At 37.9% G+C, this 18,563-nt stretch overlaps 2 protein-coding genes across 7 annotated transcripts in view; one reads left to right on the top strand and one right to left on the bottom strand.

The window, feature by feature from the left end:
- ADPRM (ADP-ribose/CDP-alcohol diphosphatase, manganese dependent) overlaps positions 1-522 on the top strand; it is a gene marked incomplete at its 5' end in the record, with an annotated part of 10,789 nt that extends 10,267 nt beyond the window's left edge. For 2 of the 4 annotated variants that reach the window (XM_081270820.1, XM_081270823.1), the window contains one exon: positions 97-522. In XM_081270820.1, coding sequence (XP_081126946.1) covers positions 97-407 — 311 coding nt within the window. In that variant the 3' untranslated portion in view covers positions 408-522. The remainder of the gene's footprint in view (positions 1-96) is intronic. The other 2 variants (XM_081270822.1, XM_081270821.1) reach the window with 2 other exon arrangements.
- The window catches only part of TMEM220 (transmembrane protein 220), a 22,045-nt gene extending 3,482 nt beyond the window's left edge, over positions 1-18,563 (bottom strand). Inside the window, exons 1-8 of one of the 3 annotated variants that reach the window (XR_014019295.1) lie at positions 18,426-18,563; positions 17,755-17,784; positions 12,986-13,046; positions 10,744-10,867; positions 9,116-9,175; positions 5,081-5,232; positions 4,994-5,036; positions 1,299-1,524 (exon numbers count right to left, since the gene is read on the bottom strand). Coding sequence is in view for 2 of the 3 variants with exons in the window: in XM_081270826.1 (XP_081126952.1) it covers positions 5,097-5,232; positions 9,116-9,175; positions 10,744-10,867; positions 12,986-13,046; positions 17,755-17,784; positions 18,426-18,518 (504 nt within the window). In the remaining variant the exon portion in view is untranslated. Of the gene's footprint in view, positions 1-1,298; positions 1,525-4,574; positions 5,233-9,115; positions 9,176-10,743; positions 10,868-12,985; positions 13,047-17,754; positions 17,785-18,425 lie in introns of those variants that run through there. The other 2 variants (XM_081270826.1, XM_081270825.1) reach the window with 2 other exon arrangements.

Here is an 18,563-nt window from a genome sequence, read left to right as displayed (position 1 = left end):
AAGTACTATTATTTTTTTAATGTAAAACATTTCTTAATTGGCTCACAACTTTTTTTTTTTTTTTTTTTTTTTTTTTTTTTTTTTTTTAACTAACAGGCCATCTTCCCATTTACCCAGAGGCCTCCGACAATGTGTGCCTGGCCTGGAACTACAGAGATGCTCTGGCAGTCATCTGGTCTCACAAGTGTGTGGTGTGTTTCTTTGCTGGTCATACTCATGATGGTGGCTACTGTGAGGATCATTTTGGTGTGCACCATGTCAACCTAGAAGGAGTTATTGAAACAGCTCCAGTCAGCCAAGCCTTTGGCACAGTTCACGTCTATCCTGACAAAATGGTGTTGAAAGGGAGAGGCAGAGTTCCAGACCGAATTATGAATTATAAGAAGGAAAAAGCCCTCAACTTTTAGTCTGACTTGTTTTATTTGCCTTTGAAGGAAGAGAGTGACTTTGCTTGTATTTGTCCCTACTATACAAAAAGGAAAACAAAATAAAAATTCTCAATCCCATTGTTCTGTATTCTGCTTACATAACAAAATGTATACTTGGCTTCAGTGTGTTAGTTGATAAAATATTCAGAAGTGTATTTTTGGATAATATTTCTAGTGCCGAAAGTCAGAAACAGAATAAACCAGGGAGGGGCTGATGGTGGGGACATCTGGTACTGATAAGGGACTTTATTTGACCTTACCATATTTTTAAATTCATTTTACAAGGTGAGTATATTCATATGTTAACTACAGAACTTAAAATTTATAATAAAAATAAATAAAGCTCAGGATAACTTTTCCTTTCACCTTGCAGTGTGAGTAAACTCTGGACAGTTTTAGCTCAGAATACCTATATTTTGTAGGCTTGTAATCCTGTTTTGTGAACAAAGCCCCTTTGGTCGTTATTTTACAGTTGGTATGGCATCTCCATCCCCAAGAGGGGTGTACAGAGAAGTCCTGGGGCCCTTTTATGATTCTAACCAAAGCAAGGCCAAGTGCCAGTGCTGCTGTGTCCCACCCACTAGTACTCAATGAGGCCACACTCGGGCTGGTCAGTCGATTCACCCCTACTTAGGACTTTCTGAACAAACGGGCAATGTTTGAATCAGTTGTGACAAGGCTTACTTGCAGAAACCCGTACTAGATAGAAAACGGAAACTGTTCCCAGAAAAGGTTTGAGGACTAAAAACAAAAGAAATACTAGTCAACTGTTACTGTGTGCTTATTGAGTACCTAGGTACTGTAGTACTGTAGAGGTGTATTTGCTTTCTACAGCTTCTATTACAAATTCCTACACACTTGGTGACTTACCACATGCATTTGTTCTCTGAAGTTCTGGAGGTCAGAAGTCTAAAATAATTTTCACCAGGCTGAAGTCAAGGTATTGGCTAGCTACATCCCCTCAGGAGGCTCTGGGCAGAATTTTTTTTCCAGTCTCAAGCAGCACCTTTGAATTCCTTGACTCATGGCCCCTTCCTCTACCTTCAAAGCCAGTTTCTGGTTGTCACATCACCTTCTTCTGTGTAATCACATCTCTCTGCCATAAGAACATTTATGATTACACTTAAGGCCGATCTGGATCTGGATAATTCAGGTAATCTCCCCCTCCCAGTATCTTCACATATTACTTTGCAATACAAGCTAACAGGTTCCAGGAATTTGGACCTAGATGTCTTTTGAGGCCTGTTATTCAGCTTGCCACACAGGTGACTATAATGTGCTCTTGTATTCACTGACCTTTATTGGGAGGGAGAGGCATCCATAAATACGAATATGTGAAACTGGCTATCATATAAAGAAAAGACTAGGAATGTGGAGGAAAAATACTAATTTTGTTTGAAGGGATTAGAAATGTCATGAAAAAAGGAAGAAAAATGGTTTGAAAAAGTGGGAAAAAATATAAGCAGAGGCATCAAAAGTTTAGAAGAGGCAAGTAATGCTATGAGGATTCACCCATAGGTGCTCAGGGGTTTGGTAAGAAATAAAGGAGGACAGACCAGGCTATATTGTGAAGACCCTTGAATGATGAGCCAAGAATGAAAATTTACCTCTTGTTGGACTCAGTGAAGGGTTATTGGGTTTCTGAGCTGAGAAAAACATGATTACATCTATTTGTAAAAAAAGAATCTGGTATATAAGAGGGACAATGGGAAGAAGACAGGTTTGGGAAGACAGATTTTTAAAATTTTAATTTGTTATATGACAGCAGAATGCATTACAATTTATATTGCACATTTAGAGCACAATTTTTCATATCTCTGGTTGTACACAAAGTAGAGTCACATTCTTCTTGTCTTCTGACATGTACTTAGGGTAATGATGACCATCGCATTCCTCATCTTTCCTACCCCTATGTACTCTCCCTCCCCTTTTTCCCCTTCACTCTATCTAGAGTTCACTTAATATCCCCCCCATCCCTGCCCTGCCTGCAGCATATTATGGATCAGCATCCTTAAATCGGAGAAATCACTTGGCATTTGTTTTTTTTGGGATTGGCTAATTTCACTTAGCATTATATTCTCCAACTCCATCTATTTACCTGTAAATGCCATGATTTTATTCTCTTAATGCTGAATTAAAAATAATTCCTAAATTCAGTAGGAAAATAGAGCTTAAAAATGAGTTCATTAATACAGGCTCTTTTTTCAAAAGAGAGCACTCCACCAAAAGTTAGTGTTGGGGCTTGCTTTCTTTTTTTTTTTCTGTTTTTTTTCCCAGTACTGGGGATTGAACCCAGGACCTCCTGCAGAGTAGATAAATGCTGTACTTCTGAGCTACATCCCCAGCCCTTTCTCCTTTTCATTTTGAGACAGGTTCTCACTAAATTGCCTGGGCTGGCCTTGAACTTGCATTATTCCTGCCCGGCCTTATTCCTGCCTGGCCTCATTCCTGCCCGGCCTCTGGAATAGTTGGGATTACTGGTGTTCATCTGGCTAAATTATTGTCTTTTATATACTTAATTTGAGATGCAAACATTACTATGAATATTTGCAGGATTCATAGTCTAATAAGGGAAATGCAAATGCTATGAAACTATATCTTGGATATTGCTAACATTTAAGCACAGGAATCAAGCATAACTTGGAGTAGCAGGACATACAGAGAGTTTACGAAGAGTCCATTCCTTTGTGTGTGGCTTTAATAGCTTATTTGAAAGGAGGTATAAAAGTCATAAATAACATGTAAGCTAAATAGACACTGGGAAAAAACCAAATGTATTATATGCATTTTATTGACCTTTAAAATAAATTACACTTTTACATTTTAGCTGCTTTAATACCAACTTGATTAATTTTTCGTTAATGAAGAATTTCTGACTGTTTAGTGGCCACTGTGTCAAAAACATCGCAACCCCTCCCCACTGCAAAAAATTGCCTACCTCATTTAACAGATATTTATAGAATACTTACTGTTGTATTTAAGACTATAAAAAGAAAAACTATCAGATTCATTTTTGTTTTCCTGACAAGTAGGTACTAATTCTTCCCACTAATTCTTTTTGAGTAAAGTATTTCCTAAATCTCATGAAACTGAGTATCTGGCTAATCAGATGAAATCCAAATTTGATGCTAGCATAAGCTAAAAAGTTGCCATCCAGATATTCATAGCACTGTCCAAATGAAATGCAAGGTGAACCACAAAATTCAACACACTGTATAGACACATTTAAAAAAGTAAAATTAACATATTTTATTTAACCTGATTATCATAAGATATTATCTTTTTAACATTAACATAAAAATATTTTACATCCTCTCATTTTGTACAATGTCTTTAAAATCTACTGTGTACTTTACATTTGGATACTAAAGTTTTGTTGGGAATGCTTGATCTGCATTTAGATATCAAATACAGACCAAATTGATAGTTGAAAAAGATTCCCATGCCCAAGTTGTTCTAAAACCTCTTCACAGTTTTCCAATAATTGGATGTCAATTTTTAAATTAAAAGTAAGTAGAAAAAAATTAGAAATTTACTTTCTTGGTTACCCTAGCTGCATCTGAAATGCTCAGTAGCAACATGTGACTAGTGGCTGCCATGTTGGGAGAGTGTAACTCTAAAATCCTCTCCTTGGGGTTACTTTGAATATTCCTTTTAAAAAGTAGTATAAATTTTTCATTTAGAATAATGAGTAATTATGAATAATTAATATCCTGCTTTTTTTCTTGATTGGTCCCAAATTCCTTTTTAATCCTCATTCATTTTCTTTTCAAGTTATGCCTGTTCATTGGCTTCTTGAGTCCTCATTTATTTCGTACCACAGTACCAGTTTACTATCCTGTAATTAGTTCAGGGCTATAGGCCTCTCTTGAACAACCTCTACTTCAATGTATTACCCAAACTCTGCTCCCCTCTATTTTACTGATGGATAGCCCTTTGTAATCCATAAATAGTTAATATTTTCTGGGCTGGGGATGTGGCTCAAGCGGTAGCGCGCTCGTCTGGCATGCGTGCGGCCCGGGTTCGATCCTCAGCACCACAAACAACGATGTTGTGTCCGCCGATAACTAAAAAATAAATATTGAAAAATTCTCTCTGTCTCTCTCTCTCCCTCTATCACTCTCTCTTTAAAAAAAAAAAAATATTTTCATAGTTTGATGATAGCAACTGTATAAGTAGGGCCCCATCACATATTAATTCTATTTTATAGATAAGGAAATGTACTATATATATTTGCCCAAGTCACTTAGATACTGAATTTACTTTATTATTTTTGGAAGGATGGAATCTTGCTGTGTTGCCTAGGCTGGCCTCAAGTAATCCTCCTGCCTCAGCTTCCTGAGTAGTGGGGACCACAAGCATGCATCATGGTGCCTGAAGAACTCATGGTTCACAACTTTTGTTCTAGTGCCTTTTCATTATATTATGGAAGAACACCCTTTACAAAAGGCATCCGGAGAATCCCCATTCTTACTATTTCATCCAATCTTACCTTGTACTGTAAGCAATCTTAGAAAATTCTTAAAGACTTTTTAAACATCATCTTCAGTATTAGCACAAATTACCTGAAATAAACTGGGAAATTGTCCTGTTCCCCCAATGTTTATAAAATAAAGTTGAAAATTCTCATTTAAAATTTCTCATTTAAAATACAATTCTTGGATTCATTTAAAATACTGTCTTGCAGTGCGTTGGCCAGGAAGACCGCATTTCCTTGTTTATATACACATAGACCCAGGAGATAAGTGGGAAAAGAGCAATTGCAGTAGCAACAACCAACTGAATTCTTCCACCAACTGGATTCCTATAAAGACACATAAAATTTTTATTAAAAATTTCAATCAAAGTTATACATTCTTTAGGAAACAAGTGTAAGGATTGAATTGGTTAAAGTTACATTTTAATTGGTCTTTTCTCAAATTTTAAAATATAATGCACTCAATGATTTGTAGAAATTCTTTATAGTTAAACCAAATCCTTATTTATATATGTTCAAAATACCTTGTTCTTACACTCAATGGTTTCTTTTGAAGAACATTAATTAATTAGATAATGTTAAATTGATCTTTTCCTAATGATTTTTATGTCCTGCTTAAGATCCTCAAGGTCTTGAAGATATTATCTTCTCTAGAAAGGTCTTGAACATATTTTTATCTTCTCTAGAAGCTTTATTGTTTTGCCTCTTTATAACCCACCTGGGATTGATTTTTAGGAAAGTTGTGAGGTAAAAGTTGTTTCTTTTTTTTTCCATATTGGAATTTCATTCATGGTCCAGGCATTATTTATTGAAGTCTGCCTTTCTTGGCTACGCTGTAGTACTACTTTTGCCATAAGTCAATGGTCTACATACATATGGATCTGTTTCTAGATTCTACTCTGTTGCGTTAGTTTGTTTATGTATCCTTTTGCCAGTAGTAGTTTATCCCTCTAGTTCTTCAGGTTTTCTTTATAATTTTGCATGCAATGTTTTTGTATCTCTCCTAAATTTATTACTAGGAGGTTTATTACTTTGATGTTCTTATAAATAGTAACTTTTCATTTTTACCACCTTCTGCTACATTGCTGATGGAAATGTAGTTTGTTTTTGTATATTTACTTAGAAACCTGGCATCATGCTAAACTCACTTATTAATTTTAATAATCTCTTAGTTCCTTTTTTCTTTATATGCAGTAATATCACCAACAAATAAAAGTTTGTTTTCAATCCTTGAGCCTTTTATTTCCTTTTCTTGCCTTAATGTATGGGCTACAATAGCTAAAACAGTGTTGAGAAATCGCAGAAATAACTAATTTATCTCATTCCTGATTTCACAGGAAAAGTTTACTGTTCATCAACTATCATACATTGGTGTAGATACTGTTTATCAGCTTAACTTCCCTTCTAAACCTATATTGTAAGAGCTTTTATCATGATTGGATATTGAATTTTATCAAATGCTCTTTCTGTATAGTTCAAGATACTTCACTTTCTTACTCTATCAATGTAGAAAACATTGGTAGGTTTTGTAGTGTTAATTATAATTACTAGAATAAAGCCAACTTGTTGGTTGGGTTCTATATTGTAGGATTTGGTTAATTTTTTTTCAAGATTTTTCCATCTGTGGTCATGGGTAAGAGTACTGTATAATTCTCTTTGTCTTATAATGTTCTTGGCAAGATGTGGTTTCAAGATTACTAGTTTCTCTCATAAAATGAGATGGAAAGCATTTCTTCTTTTACTTTTTCTGGAAGTCTTTGTTGATTGTGGGGTATGATTTCTCCAAGAAGGTTAGATTTTTCCAGCTATGCCATCCAGGTTTGGAGTTTTCTTTTAGGAAAAAATATAAATTCTGTATTCAATTTATTTCATAGTTATGGGATTTGTATTTCTTCTGTAAACATTTTGGTCAATTGTACTTTTAAGGAATTTGTTTTCTTAATCTTTATATTCAAATTTACTGGCATAAAGTAGTTCATTATATCCTCTTATAAATTTTAAAATATCTGTTAGATATGTCATACTGTTCTTTCTTTCATCCCTGGTATTTGTTATTTGTGCCTCCTCTTGATTTTTTATTTTCATTTTCGTCTTGCCAGAGCAGATCAATGTTATAAATCATTTTAGAGAATCCATAAATTTGGCCTTGTTAATTCTCTCTCTTTTTTTTTAGGTCAAGTTTTCATTTAATTGTTTTCTCCTTTTCTGTTTGCCTTGATGAGGGGAAACTTTTGTCATTAAAAAGTGCTTTCGCATCTTAAAGCCAATTTTTAATAAATGGTGCTGAGATAAACAGAAAACTATATGCAAAAAGAAAATGTTGGTCCCATTCTTTATCTCATTACACCAGGATAAATTCTAAAGACTTAAATACAAAAGTGAAACCACATCTGAATTAGAAGAAGATGTACGGAAATTGCTTTACAACTTGAGAGGGAGGTATGTTTTCCTAACTATGGCTCCAAATGCAGAATTAATAAGGAAAACAATGGATAAATTTGGTTTTACTAAAACAGCAACAAGCTTTTTATGCTACTTTTCAGAAACAAAATAAAGTGCAATAGCAAATACAATTAACTTAGAGAAAAAGTTCACTAGCTATAATATATAAAAAGTTTCTAAAAATAGAGAAGACTAATAACCTGAGGAAGACTCAGGTTAATCCTGTATCTCCCAGAGATAAACTAACATTTCATAGAAAATTCAAAGTTGTTTTAAAAATACACATAGGTGCTATGTATATTGTGATAGAAGTATATAACATCTTTATTTAACATATTAACCATATGAAAATGTTCCCACCTTTGCTCTTCATAAGAGAAATACAAGTTAAAATGATACCTTTCTTAATTATCTAATTAGTAATGATTTAAAAATTTGATAGCATTCTCTTTTGGAAAAGCTTCTGAGGATCAGGCACTTTCACCCTTTGCTGGGGCGTGGTGGGGGGATACAAAATGGAACAGCTCCAATGGAGGAAAATTCAAGAGCACACTGAAATATTAACTCTGCAGTTGTACTGGAACCCAGCAGTCCCACTTCCAGGAGTTCATTCCAAAGACATGACAGTAAAAATATGTTAGATACAAGAATAAAGATATTAATTTTTATTTTTTTAAAAGTAGTAATTATTGAATGCTTTCTTTGTATCACAGTGCAGCACTATTTTTCAATAGCAAAATACTGAGTATCATCTAAAGAAAAAGCTGAGTGAATAATCCAGGTATCTCTCAAAGGAATATTCTTTATGTAATACTATAGGATGAGCTCCAAGATGTAGTAAGTGAGAAAGCAAAGGGGATGCAATTGAGATGAGTAGGAATACAAATAAAAGCACATAATTTGCTACACTTATAAAACCATGGGATATATAGGGTCAGGGGGATAGAGAAGCTATATTCTTTGAATATATCTTATTTTGTAGATTTAGCTTTGGAACCATGTGGGTATTTTACATAATTACAAAAATCAATAAATTTTAAGTAAAATTATCCTCAGAAATAAATCAATCTATGTATTCACTTTGGTGGCATCAATACACAGAGCCACTATCCCTGAACTATCCTGATAATTTGAATGTATCTGTTAGTGAGATATACCCTAATGACAAAAACAAACACAAAACCTGTTTTCAGTAGCCATACTTGTTATTTTGAGAATTGTTATTAAAGTGTTGTTTTGTATGGGAAGCTGAGGCAGGAAGATTAGAGGAAGTTAGAGGCCAGCCTCAGCAATTTAGCAAGGCCTTCAGCAATTTAATGAGACCGTCACAAAATAAAGAAGCCTTGGGGATGTATTCAGTGGTAAAGTGCCCTTGGATTCTATCTCCAAACCCAACAAAAATTTGCTATTTTAAGATAAATCAGCTATGTTGAAGTCACAGACACTACAGATTTTGCCATGATTAAAAGGTGATGCAGATACTCTTAAAGCTTTCCTGAATCTTCAAGCTTCCTTCAGAGGTCATTTTCCTTCTTAAAGAATGCTCTTTAGTCTGGCAACTGGGTACATAGGAAACTATGGTTTTCATGATCATATGAATTATTATGAACATTTGAATCAACTATTATTTGATTATTGATCAGCTTTCCTTAGGAAAAGGAGTAATTTCTTTCAGAAGATTCCTGTTTTCATTGATTGGTGAAGACTCACTTACTACCTGATTTTATCAACCCTAGGGGTATCTGACTTTAATGCCTTGAAAACTTACTTTGATGAACTGTGGCAGAGGCTCATCCATGCTGTGATAATCACCAGACCAGACAGCTCCCTGTAAAAATAGCATATATTTCAAATTTTTGAAGTGGCTGCAAGTGAGAAACGTATTAGCACACTGTCTCCATGACCACTTGATAGTGCATTCTGATTAGGTAACTTTCCCTCAAAATACGTAGCATCTATAGGATATTTTCAAATATGCTCATGATTTATAAATTACTTTATTTCAGAATTTAAAGTCTATATAAAGATGTTTCAAATAAAGGGACAGATATGAGATCCATGATTGTTTCCTAAATTTATAAAGTGTGCCCTCCAGAATTAAGTATCTAAAAACCCACTCAGAATTGGGCATAATGGCTCATGTCTGTGGATCCCAGCAACTCAGGAGGCTGAAGTAAGAGGATCACAAGTTCAAGGGCAGCTTCAGCAACTTAGCAAGGCCCTAAGCAACTTAATGAGACCCTGTCTCATAATAAAAAAATAAAGAGACTAGGGATATAACTCAGTGGTAAAGTACCCCTGGGTTCAGTCCCCAGTACCAAACAACAAGAAAACACTCAGATTCTTACTCTAGGTTACTGGAAGGACAGTAAAATGCAGAAAGTAATCTCATATTTGAGTAATCATTATTTTTACATGTTTTACAGCTTTCAGTGTTAGGCAGGATGAGCTCAAACCAATGCATAATTTATAATACATACTGCAGGAGATTGGGACACTTCTTATGGCAGAGGAATGGGTTTTAGAATGAATCAGACTAACAATTTGGGGGTGGATATATGCTTCTAGATATGTAATATTATAAGCACATACTTTTTACAAAGAGTACAAAATAAAATCATTTAGCCATAGTACATTGGAAGCCCCACCTTGAGTTCAGCATAACTCCTGGGCTTCAAGTTGGAAGCAATTTAACCCATTTGGTTGACAGACCAAGCTGGAGTTGCTCTCCAGTTTTCCAGTAAGAGATCCTAAATAAAGTTACCATGGCAAAGCCACACCATATCAGGGATGCCTTACAGGTCTCTGAGGGTCAATGTTGGCAGATGCCAACAGGGTGTAGAAAATAAAATAAAGGGGCTCTTAATATGACTGAGAATCAAGGGTGGAAGGATGTGAAGGAACTGTTGCTAAAATAGGAACAAATGGTTATGACAAAAGGAAGAAATGACACAAGACATAGCAGGGCAGGGCTAGCAGAGGCTGATTTAAAATATTGTCCTCTGAGGTGGCTGCTCACAATTGTAGACATGATTTTGACTTCATCAGAATTGAGTCAGAATACTAGCAGTTATCACCTTATCAGATTAGACTGTTATTGTATTGTAACCTTGCTCTTTATAAGGAGATCAAGGTCAACTGCCTGACAGTTATATAATGGATTAGGTAATGACTATGGGTAATGGTGATCATGGAGTCTCACAGGCAGTGCTGGGTTTAAATCCTGGCTACACCACTTCCTCAGTTTCTGGAGGATATAATACCTTCCCTGCTCCTTATGGTATAGTGGTGGGGGGAATGAAATCATCAGTGTGCATAGATAAGGTGGCATTGTAAAAGAATAAAAGATCTCTCAGTTCTGCTACACCCCTCCAAAGAGCCAAAGTCCCTACTCACCTGCCTTCCTCTTCGTCTAAGATGTTATGTTGGGTGTGAAGTAAGAAGTGGTATGCCAAGCCGGCGGCCCACACCAGGCAAAACGATATGTGGACTGCAGAGACACTCTTCCAAATAAAGTGACCTAAAAATTCATATCTTGATGACCTGTTTGTGCTTGTATTGTCATAATCTGCTTTCAAGAAAGGCATTCAGAAACAACAACAAAACACTTTCTTTTTGAGGGACAACATAGGTTAGAGCATTAATTGTAAACACCAATGGACTTTTCTTGGTTGGTTGCCTAGCATCTCTCCTTCCTATGATGCCAACCCTTATTTTGTTTGGGGATCCATCCTTCTCACACCCCTAGTCCATGTGTGCCAGCAAACTGGACCTTAGATAGGTCCACCAAAGCATTCACTCCCTTAGGCACGGTGATTCGGTTCAGGATAAACAGATGACGCATCAGGGCCAATAACACAATTCTGAGATGTTCATAGGGTGCAGAAACAGAACATCTATTCTGTTGGACTTAGTGTGCTGATGTAGTGAACAGGGAGCTGCAGAGCTACCAAGTGGAGCCCAGGAGTGAGGTCAGATCTGCAGGTGGTGGAAAGGGAGATGGAGAAAAGTTCTGGGTCCACCACCATCTGCAGCCTTTCCAGCAAACTATACCAGTATGTTTCTTCTTGGGTCACAACACTTGAGAGTTCTGTTCCTTCTGGCTTATCACTAAAGGAGCCCTAACCAATTCACCTTAAAGGTGCAGACACAGATCTAAGGGCCTATAGGAGGAGCCCAGAGCTTCCAAGGAGTTAGACTTTTTCAACATGGCAATCATTAGTCTTTATTCTAAAAGTATCTGAGCCCTACTAGTTAGAAGCTGTTGTAGAGAAAGTAAAGAATAAAAAAAAAAACCACGCACACACATTTTTTTTCATTATAAGATACTGTTGCATCGAGTTAGGTAGTCTATAGGCAATACAAACCAGTTATTAAAATAAACCAGTTATTTTAAGTTCATTTTTTTTACATATATACACCCCCGGGATATACCCATATCTATCTATCTATCTATCTATCTATCTATCTATCTATCTATCTAGAGAGAGAGAGAGAGAGAGAGAGAGAGAATTTTAAGAAGCTGGTTCCAGAATAAATATATGACAAAGCTCTGCTTTACAGTCATTCTTTCATTCAGCAACCATTGAGTACCTTCTGTATGCCTGGCCATATAATTAAGGACTGAATACTTGTGTCTCCCTCAAATTCATATGTTGGAACCCTAACCCTTAAGGTGGTAGTATTAGGAGATGGGCGTTTGGGAAGTAATCAGTTCATAAAGGTACAGCTCTCATGACTGGGATTTGTGCCCTTATAAAAACAGATCTTAGAAGTTTTCTTTGTCCCTTCTACCATGGAGGGAGAGTTCTCATCAGACAACAAATTTGCTGGTGCTTTAATCTTGGACTTTCCAGCCTCTGGAACTGGGAAAATAAATTTCTATTGTTTATAAACTGCCTAGTCTTTGATACTTTTGGTATAGCAACCTGAAAGGATTAAGACTTGTATACATTTAGGTTTATGCAAAAGCATATGATATAAACCTACTTTTAAGAAGTGTGGTAGGAAGAAATATAAAAATGTACAATACATTGCTACAGGTACTATGATGATATTTAAGGAGATTAGAAATAATATACATAAAGATTTATGATACACATTATAAACAATTTATTCATAAGCGGCACCTCATACATATAGATTTTAAATAAATTCAAAGTAAGAAAATAATTCATGGGAGTGATATTACCCTACAAAGAACTTGTAAGGAAAATGAGTTCACAAAGGGTTATAAATAATAAACATATAGTAGGCATTGATTGCCACTGAGTATGAGAACACAGGATAAGCATTTATGTCTGTGCTGGTTTTATATTAGTTTGGTGGCTTAAGAAATCAATGCAGTGATTGCAATTCTTCTCTCTTATGGGCTAAATGACATAACCACTATTCTATGTCAGCATGAGAAGTCTTGGGTTCAAATTGATAAAGAATAGCTTACTATTTCAAGTCCTTGTGAAGTTTTCCTAAGACTGGTAAGGATGATCTAGATTAGCATTAGCCCCTTCTTGTTATCAGAAATGAGAAGAAATCCCTAGAGAGTCCTGTGCTTTTCCTGGGAGATTAGCAGGTAGTTTAGCACTATTACAAGAAAATCTGATTTGCTGAATCTCTATTCAGAATCCAGCGGTCATACCTGTGACAAGAGGGTTAACTCCTACAAGCAGGGTCAGTACTGCAGGTACAGCATATACCACCTGTTAGCAAAAAAGAGGAGATATATGGGTTAAGATGTATGCCCAGCATATGAGATGTTCAGATGTATCTAGGAATAAAAACAAAGATGAAATCAGCTGTTATTCACCTCTAGGTTTCAGAATGAATTGCTTGTATAACCTGATGACCGTGTTGGGTTGTAATTTTACCCTCAGCTATTTCAGGAAAGGCTCATTCATCTTCAAGTTCTATCATTGAGCATAAAATCTGGATCTTAAGACACGCAGACTCCCCAGTATCTTCTAAGAAAATCTGAGGCCCAAATGTGTGGGAGACCAACCTCAACCTCGCACACAAGTGACTGAGTTAACTCTCCTGCTGGGCGATGTGGCGTCAGGCACCCATGCTGCTACACTGCCCTGCTCTTCTAGGGTTTGAGTGACTGTCTTCGTGCCTGGGCATGTCTTCCTATAGCCCCAGGGGTGGAGCTATGCTCACCTGTTCTTTTGTATTATAACCCCTTGCCCTGTTTAGGGTAGAATCTTCCATGGAAGTGCCTCGTGTGTGTGTCCCCTTCTCTTACTGTGCCCTTGGGTGTGGCCTAGCCAGGTGTCAGTCAACCTGCTGACAGTGGACATCATGAAGATACACTCAGCCCCCTGAAACCTGACCCCTTGCCTCATTTGAATAGCTTCTCCTCTATAAAAGGGGTCAGCACGTGCTCTCTCTCTCTCTTCCTGCGGACCCTTAAGGTCAGAGGAGCCGTCACAGCGACCCCAAAGAAAAAGGTATTTGTGTCTCTTGTGTGGTTATTTTGCACAGCCCAGTTAACCCAATTTTCCTAGAGTGACCCCTGAGCCTTTTAGTCTCGAACAGAAACCTGGCACAAATGACCTTCCCCACTTGTATAAAAGAAATGTTCTTTGAAAAGTAGAGCAAGGATAGCCATGATTAGCTAGATAGCCCTGTTGGGATAGACCAATAGACCATCTCTGTGAGACCACATCAAATATTCTAAACATTTATGGATTGTATCCAACATTAAGATCAGGTTCTTTTGGAAACAGCTAAGTTATTTGAAAATGAGAAGACTGGCCCTAAAGAGGCTTGTTCCCAAGCCTCATTCGTAGCAAGCAGACTGTGGCCAAACTTACTACCATGTATTTGTGTCAAGCGACACAGAGAAAGTAGGAAAGGTAGTCTTATAAGAAGCATGGGAACTTTCCCAGAAATGTAGTTGCTTACCCACATCAACTGCAATGCTTATGTCAAACCTTTAGTTTATTTGGAAGTTGTGAGAGCTGTACATTTTACGTGATTTGTTTTCATTTTAAAAGTGTCTGTCTTGTGCATGGGAAGAAGAACATTTGGATTACAGACCCTGTGTTCATCTTTCCTAATAGTGATATTTGCAAGTTAGCTAATCTCTTACAGGTGGAGGATCATGCTACTTAGGGTTAGAACAGCACTGTCCAAACTTTAATGTGCCTAGGAATCACCTGGAGATCTTCTTAAAATTACAGATTCTAATTCTGGAGGTTTGGAGGAGGGCCCAGGATCCTGTTACTCTAACAAGGTCCCATGGGTGCTACTGCTGTTATGCCAAGGACCACACTTAGAGAAGTAAGGGGTTAGTTTTCTCCCTTGGAAAATTACATGATAGCTACAGATACAGAAATTAAAAAAAGAGAGACATAGGGAGAGAAAGAAACACGAACATCATGTTTGGCAGAGATTTTTAAAATATTCATTCAATGTATTGGAGATCTGTCATAAATAGATTAAGCAGGCTAAAACCTTATTTCGGTGAATGGAAACATAGGAACAAAACAGTCCTTTAAATAACAGTTTCTTGTGGCAGTTGTGACACATGAATCCTTATTTAGATGCTTTTCTCTGTCTTGAATTAGATAAAAAATTATGGAGAGCAGAAAGACTGAAAATAACTGTTTCCAGTACACAAGTTAAAACTGCACAATAAAAGTAATCATGAACTCAGTAGAACCCACTTGAAATGGTCTTTTATATTTTTGCTGAAATTTTAAAAAATAACGAAGGGTATCATGTTATTCATTTGCAATAGTTAGTTTAATTCAACACACAGTTAGTACCATTGCAGTCATTCCTAATATGGCTCTCCCTTGTCCACCTGTCCCTACAAAAACCGTTTTCCCAGTCTATTTTACAGCTCTGAGTGTTCATGTTCCAGCAATGAAATATAAGGAGACATCTTCTAGGTGTAAGGCTAATAATATACAAAAAGCATTTAGCAACCAGTATGTATGGATGCTGCCCAATCAGAATGGAGCCCTGACAATATGCAATACTGATATGTACAAACTGTCCAAGGGACTTGTTGGAAAACATTTTTCTCTCTCATAAATGTGACGAAAGCACAGGAAGAAAGCTTATTTGGCTCTGCTTTGCTTCTTCCTACTTGGGATATACTTTTCTGGAGATGAGATGTTTGCAGAGTTGCAGCAGCCATTCTCTAAACATGAGGATGGAAGAAAACTCAGACCCTTGATGACACTGTTGATCAGCTACCTCTGGACTTCTTAAGTGAGATATTCTAATCAGATTTTCCATCCTAGGGAATGATGAAATGAGTTGGATGCAGTCCCAGCCTGCCAGGTACAAGGACCTAGTAATTGCTCATCTGTGCATCTATTTATTCTCCCATCCATTTAAGGGTCAATGCAGAAAGAATTTCTACAATGGAGGCTCTATGTTAGGTTGCCTAAAGGGTCCCAAGGAGAGGAAAGAACTGCCCTTGTCCTCCTGGGATACACAAAACCAACTGTAATGCAAAACTGAATGTGTTGGTGCCGTAATAGGGTGCAAAGGAAGAATGGTCAGACTTTTGGGAAGGTGACAGATTTTGTCAGATAAAATAGCATTTGGAGGACAGACAGTCCTTGAAGTTTGGGTAGAATATGACATACAGAAATTGTAGGGTCAAGGTACAATAATCATGCTTGCTGGACCATGACTGGAAGGTGGACTGAGCCATACTATGATGGACCTCAAATCCAAATTGGGGAGTTTTGACTTAGATGGAGAAATGACAAAAGTTTTTGGAGCAGACAGTGACATACAGGAGATATTCTAGGAATAGAAGATTAGAAGTAAACAGAAGAGTTGGGAAGTCAATCCAGGGGTCCACAGAGGAAGTAATGGGGCTGGGGATATAGCTCAGTGGTAGAACACTTGCCTAGCATGTGCAAGGCCCTAAATTCAATCCCAGGTACTGCCAAAAATAAATAAATAAATAAATAAATAAAATACCTACAGAAGAAGTAATGGAGGACTGAATTGGGAATGAGGGAGATTTTTGGAGACATGAAATTTGTTTTTCATATTATGTCTCCTAAACTTTAAGTGAAAGATAAAATGTACAGGCACTACACAGGTAAGCAATTGGACCTAGATTATTTTTCTGCTTTTTATTTTTACACTGCTTTTTATTTTTTTTGTTGAGGGGATTTCAAAGATAGTCGTAAGGAACATCGAGATGTCAAGGATGACTCAGTGAATGATTCTGCTAACAGACATGGCTAAGTCAGGAGGAGGAATGAGTTTTGGGGGGGAAAGATATGGGTAGGAACTTGGGCATATTTGAGGAGTAGCATGATATACAGGCAGATATATCTTGCAATCTTTCAGAAATTCAACATTAGGTTTGAAATCTGACATTTGTCTGCAGGGAAATAATATTTGGAACTCAGGATATGAACCAAAGTGCTAAGGAAGAGACAATTTGATTTGATTCAGGGGAATGTGAAATTGGATTATAAGCAATATGAGAAGGTGGTTCTCTTCTGCACTAAAAAAGGACTAGAATTTTACATATAGTTCCCAGAGCTCTCATTGGCTGCTCATTCTGTACACGGTCAACATTATTCCAAAATCTAAGAATCATTTCCCCCGTGATGCTCTACAGCTTTGTGCTTTTATATTCAAAGACACTGGGCAAAATTCAGATGTTTCAGGAAATGTAATAGATGATCTCTCTCTTCTCCCAATTCAGGAGCACTGGTTAAATGAATGCTATAGGTTTTGTGGAGTTTAATTAGTTTCTATAAAAATAATTCACTCAGTTAACAGAACCACAGAACTAAAGCCTACCATTCCCCATTCCAATGCTTGCTAGACTTTCTGGATGGTAACTCATATGGAACAGTTAGTTTACTGGATGCTGAGAGGTCTCCTCTAGGCCCTAGAACAGGGTCGTCAGGCCATCTATTCAAAGGGAATACAGCTGTCCCTTGGTATCCATGAAAATTGGTTTTAGGACCACCCCTACCTTCAGCCCCAGGATACTAAACATCTGTGGATTCTCAAGTGATTGCCTATAATCTACACACACCCTCTAGATGATTATCATAAAGGTTAGCAACAATGCATGGAAAGTGACTAGAACACTGTAGGCACTTAGCAAATGATCCTAGTCATACTGTTATTAAGTCTAGTATAATTAAGGTGATGTGGAAAAGACCTCTGTCCTCAGAGTCTGGAATTCTCCACCCCTAACCCCGCCCCGCCCACCACCACACCACACCACACCTTATCACACTGATTCTCCCCCCTCTAAAAATACGTGGGAAAAAGAGCTTGACAAACGTTTTGATTTCTAAGTTTTTAAGTAAGTGAAGCAGAGAGGAGAGACAAACAGATAAGAGCGCGTGTTTTTTGCAGCCACACAATCCTGTTGAATGGAGGAAAATTTTGAAAGCGGCTCATACTCACCACCCACAGTTCTGCGTCTGGATCATTGACCTAGAATGCAAAACAAGGACACGTTAGCAGATGTACCGCCCTGTCTATTCCTGTTTGGTCTGCTCCTTTATTCATGTGCTAGTCTAGCTGATCAGGACGGCTGAAGGGGTTTCTGGCTGAACACAGCAGGTTTTAAAAAGAAACTGCACGGGAACTCTGAAGAGGACGCACCAAACCTAGAATGGGTATTTTTTAAGGACCCTCCAGTCTCAAGAAATGAGGCAAACTATCCCTTTCATAAAGGGGATCCGAAAGCAGATTTCCTGAGGCTGTAAGGAGTTTTATTCTGCTTCCTCTTCCCAGCCCTTGGATCTGTTCAGGCTCCCCTACCAAGAATGTCTCGAATAGCACTAGTGCAGCTTCCCCGAGGTCCCTTTCAAAGTGACATGCGCTGACCCTGCTCCTTCCAGCATTTGAACCAGTCAGGCTCTCTGGTGTGTGGCTTGCACATGTGAACACATCCGCGACTTTGGTGGGGAGACCCTGGGGTTCTCCAAGCTTCGATCTCAGTTCCTGTCCTCCCCACAAACTGACCAGTCCTGCCACTCAGCGGACTGGTCGGTCACTACTGCAGGCTGGGCCTGGGGGCGGAGCGCGGAGCCCGACAGGTCCCGTTCCCAGCCGCCCAGCGCCAGCCTGACCTGCACGAGGGCCGCCAGGGCGAAGAAGGCGGCCATGAGCCAGTTGCAGGCCCTCCACAGGGTGCGCGCCCCGGACCCCGGCGCAGGCGTCATTGCTCTGCGCGCCCGCCCACTCCTCCCTTCCGCCGCGGCGGGCGC

Source organism: Spermophilus citellus (genome assembly GCF_964194105.1).
Source record: "Spermophilus citellus genome assembly, chromosome: 17".
Classification (NCBI taxonomy): domain Eukaryota; kingdom Metazoa; phylum Chordata; class Mammalia; order Rodentia; family Sciuridae; genus Spermophilus; species Spermophilus citellus.
This window is presented reverse-complemented; position numbering and strand designations above follow the sequence as displayed.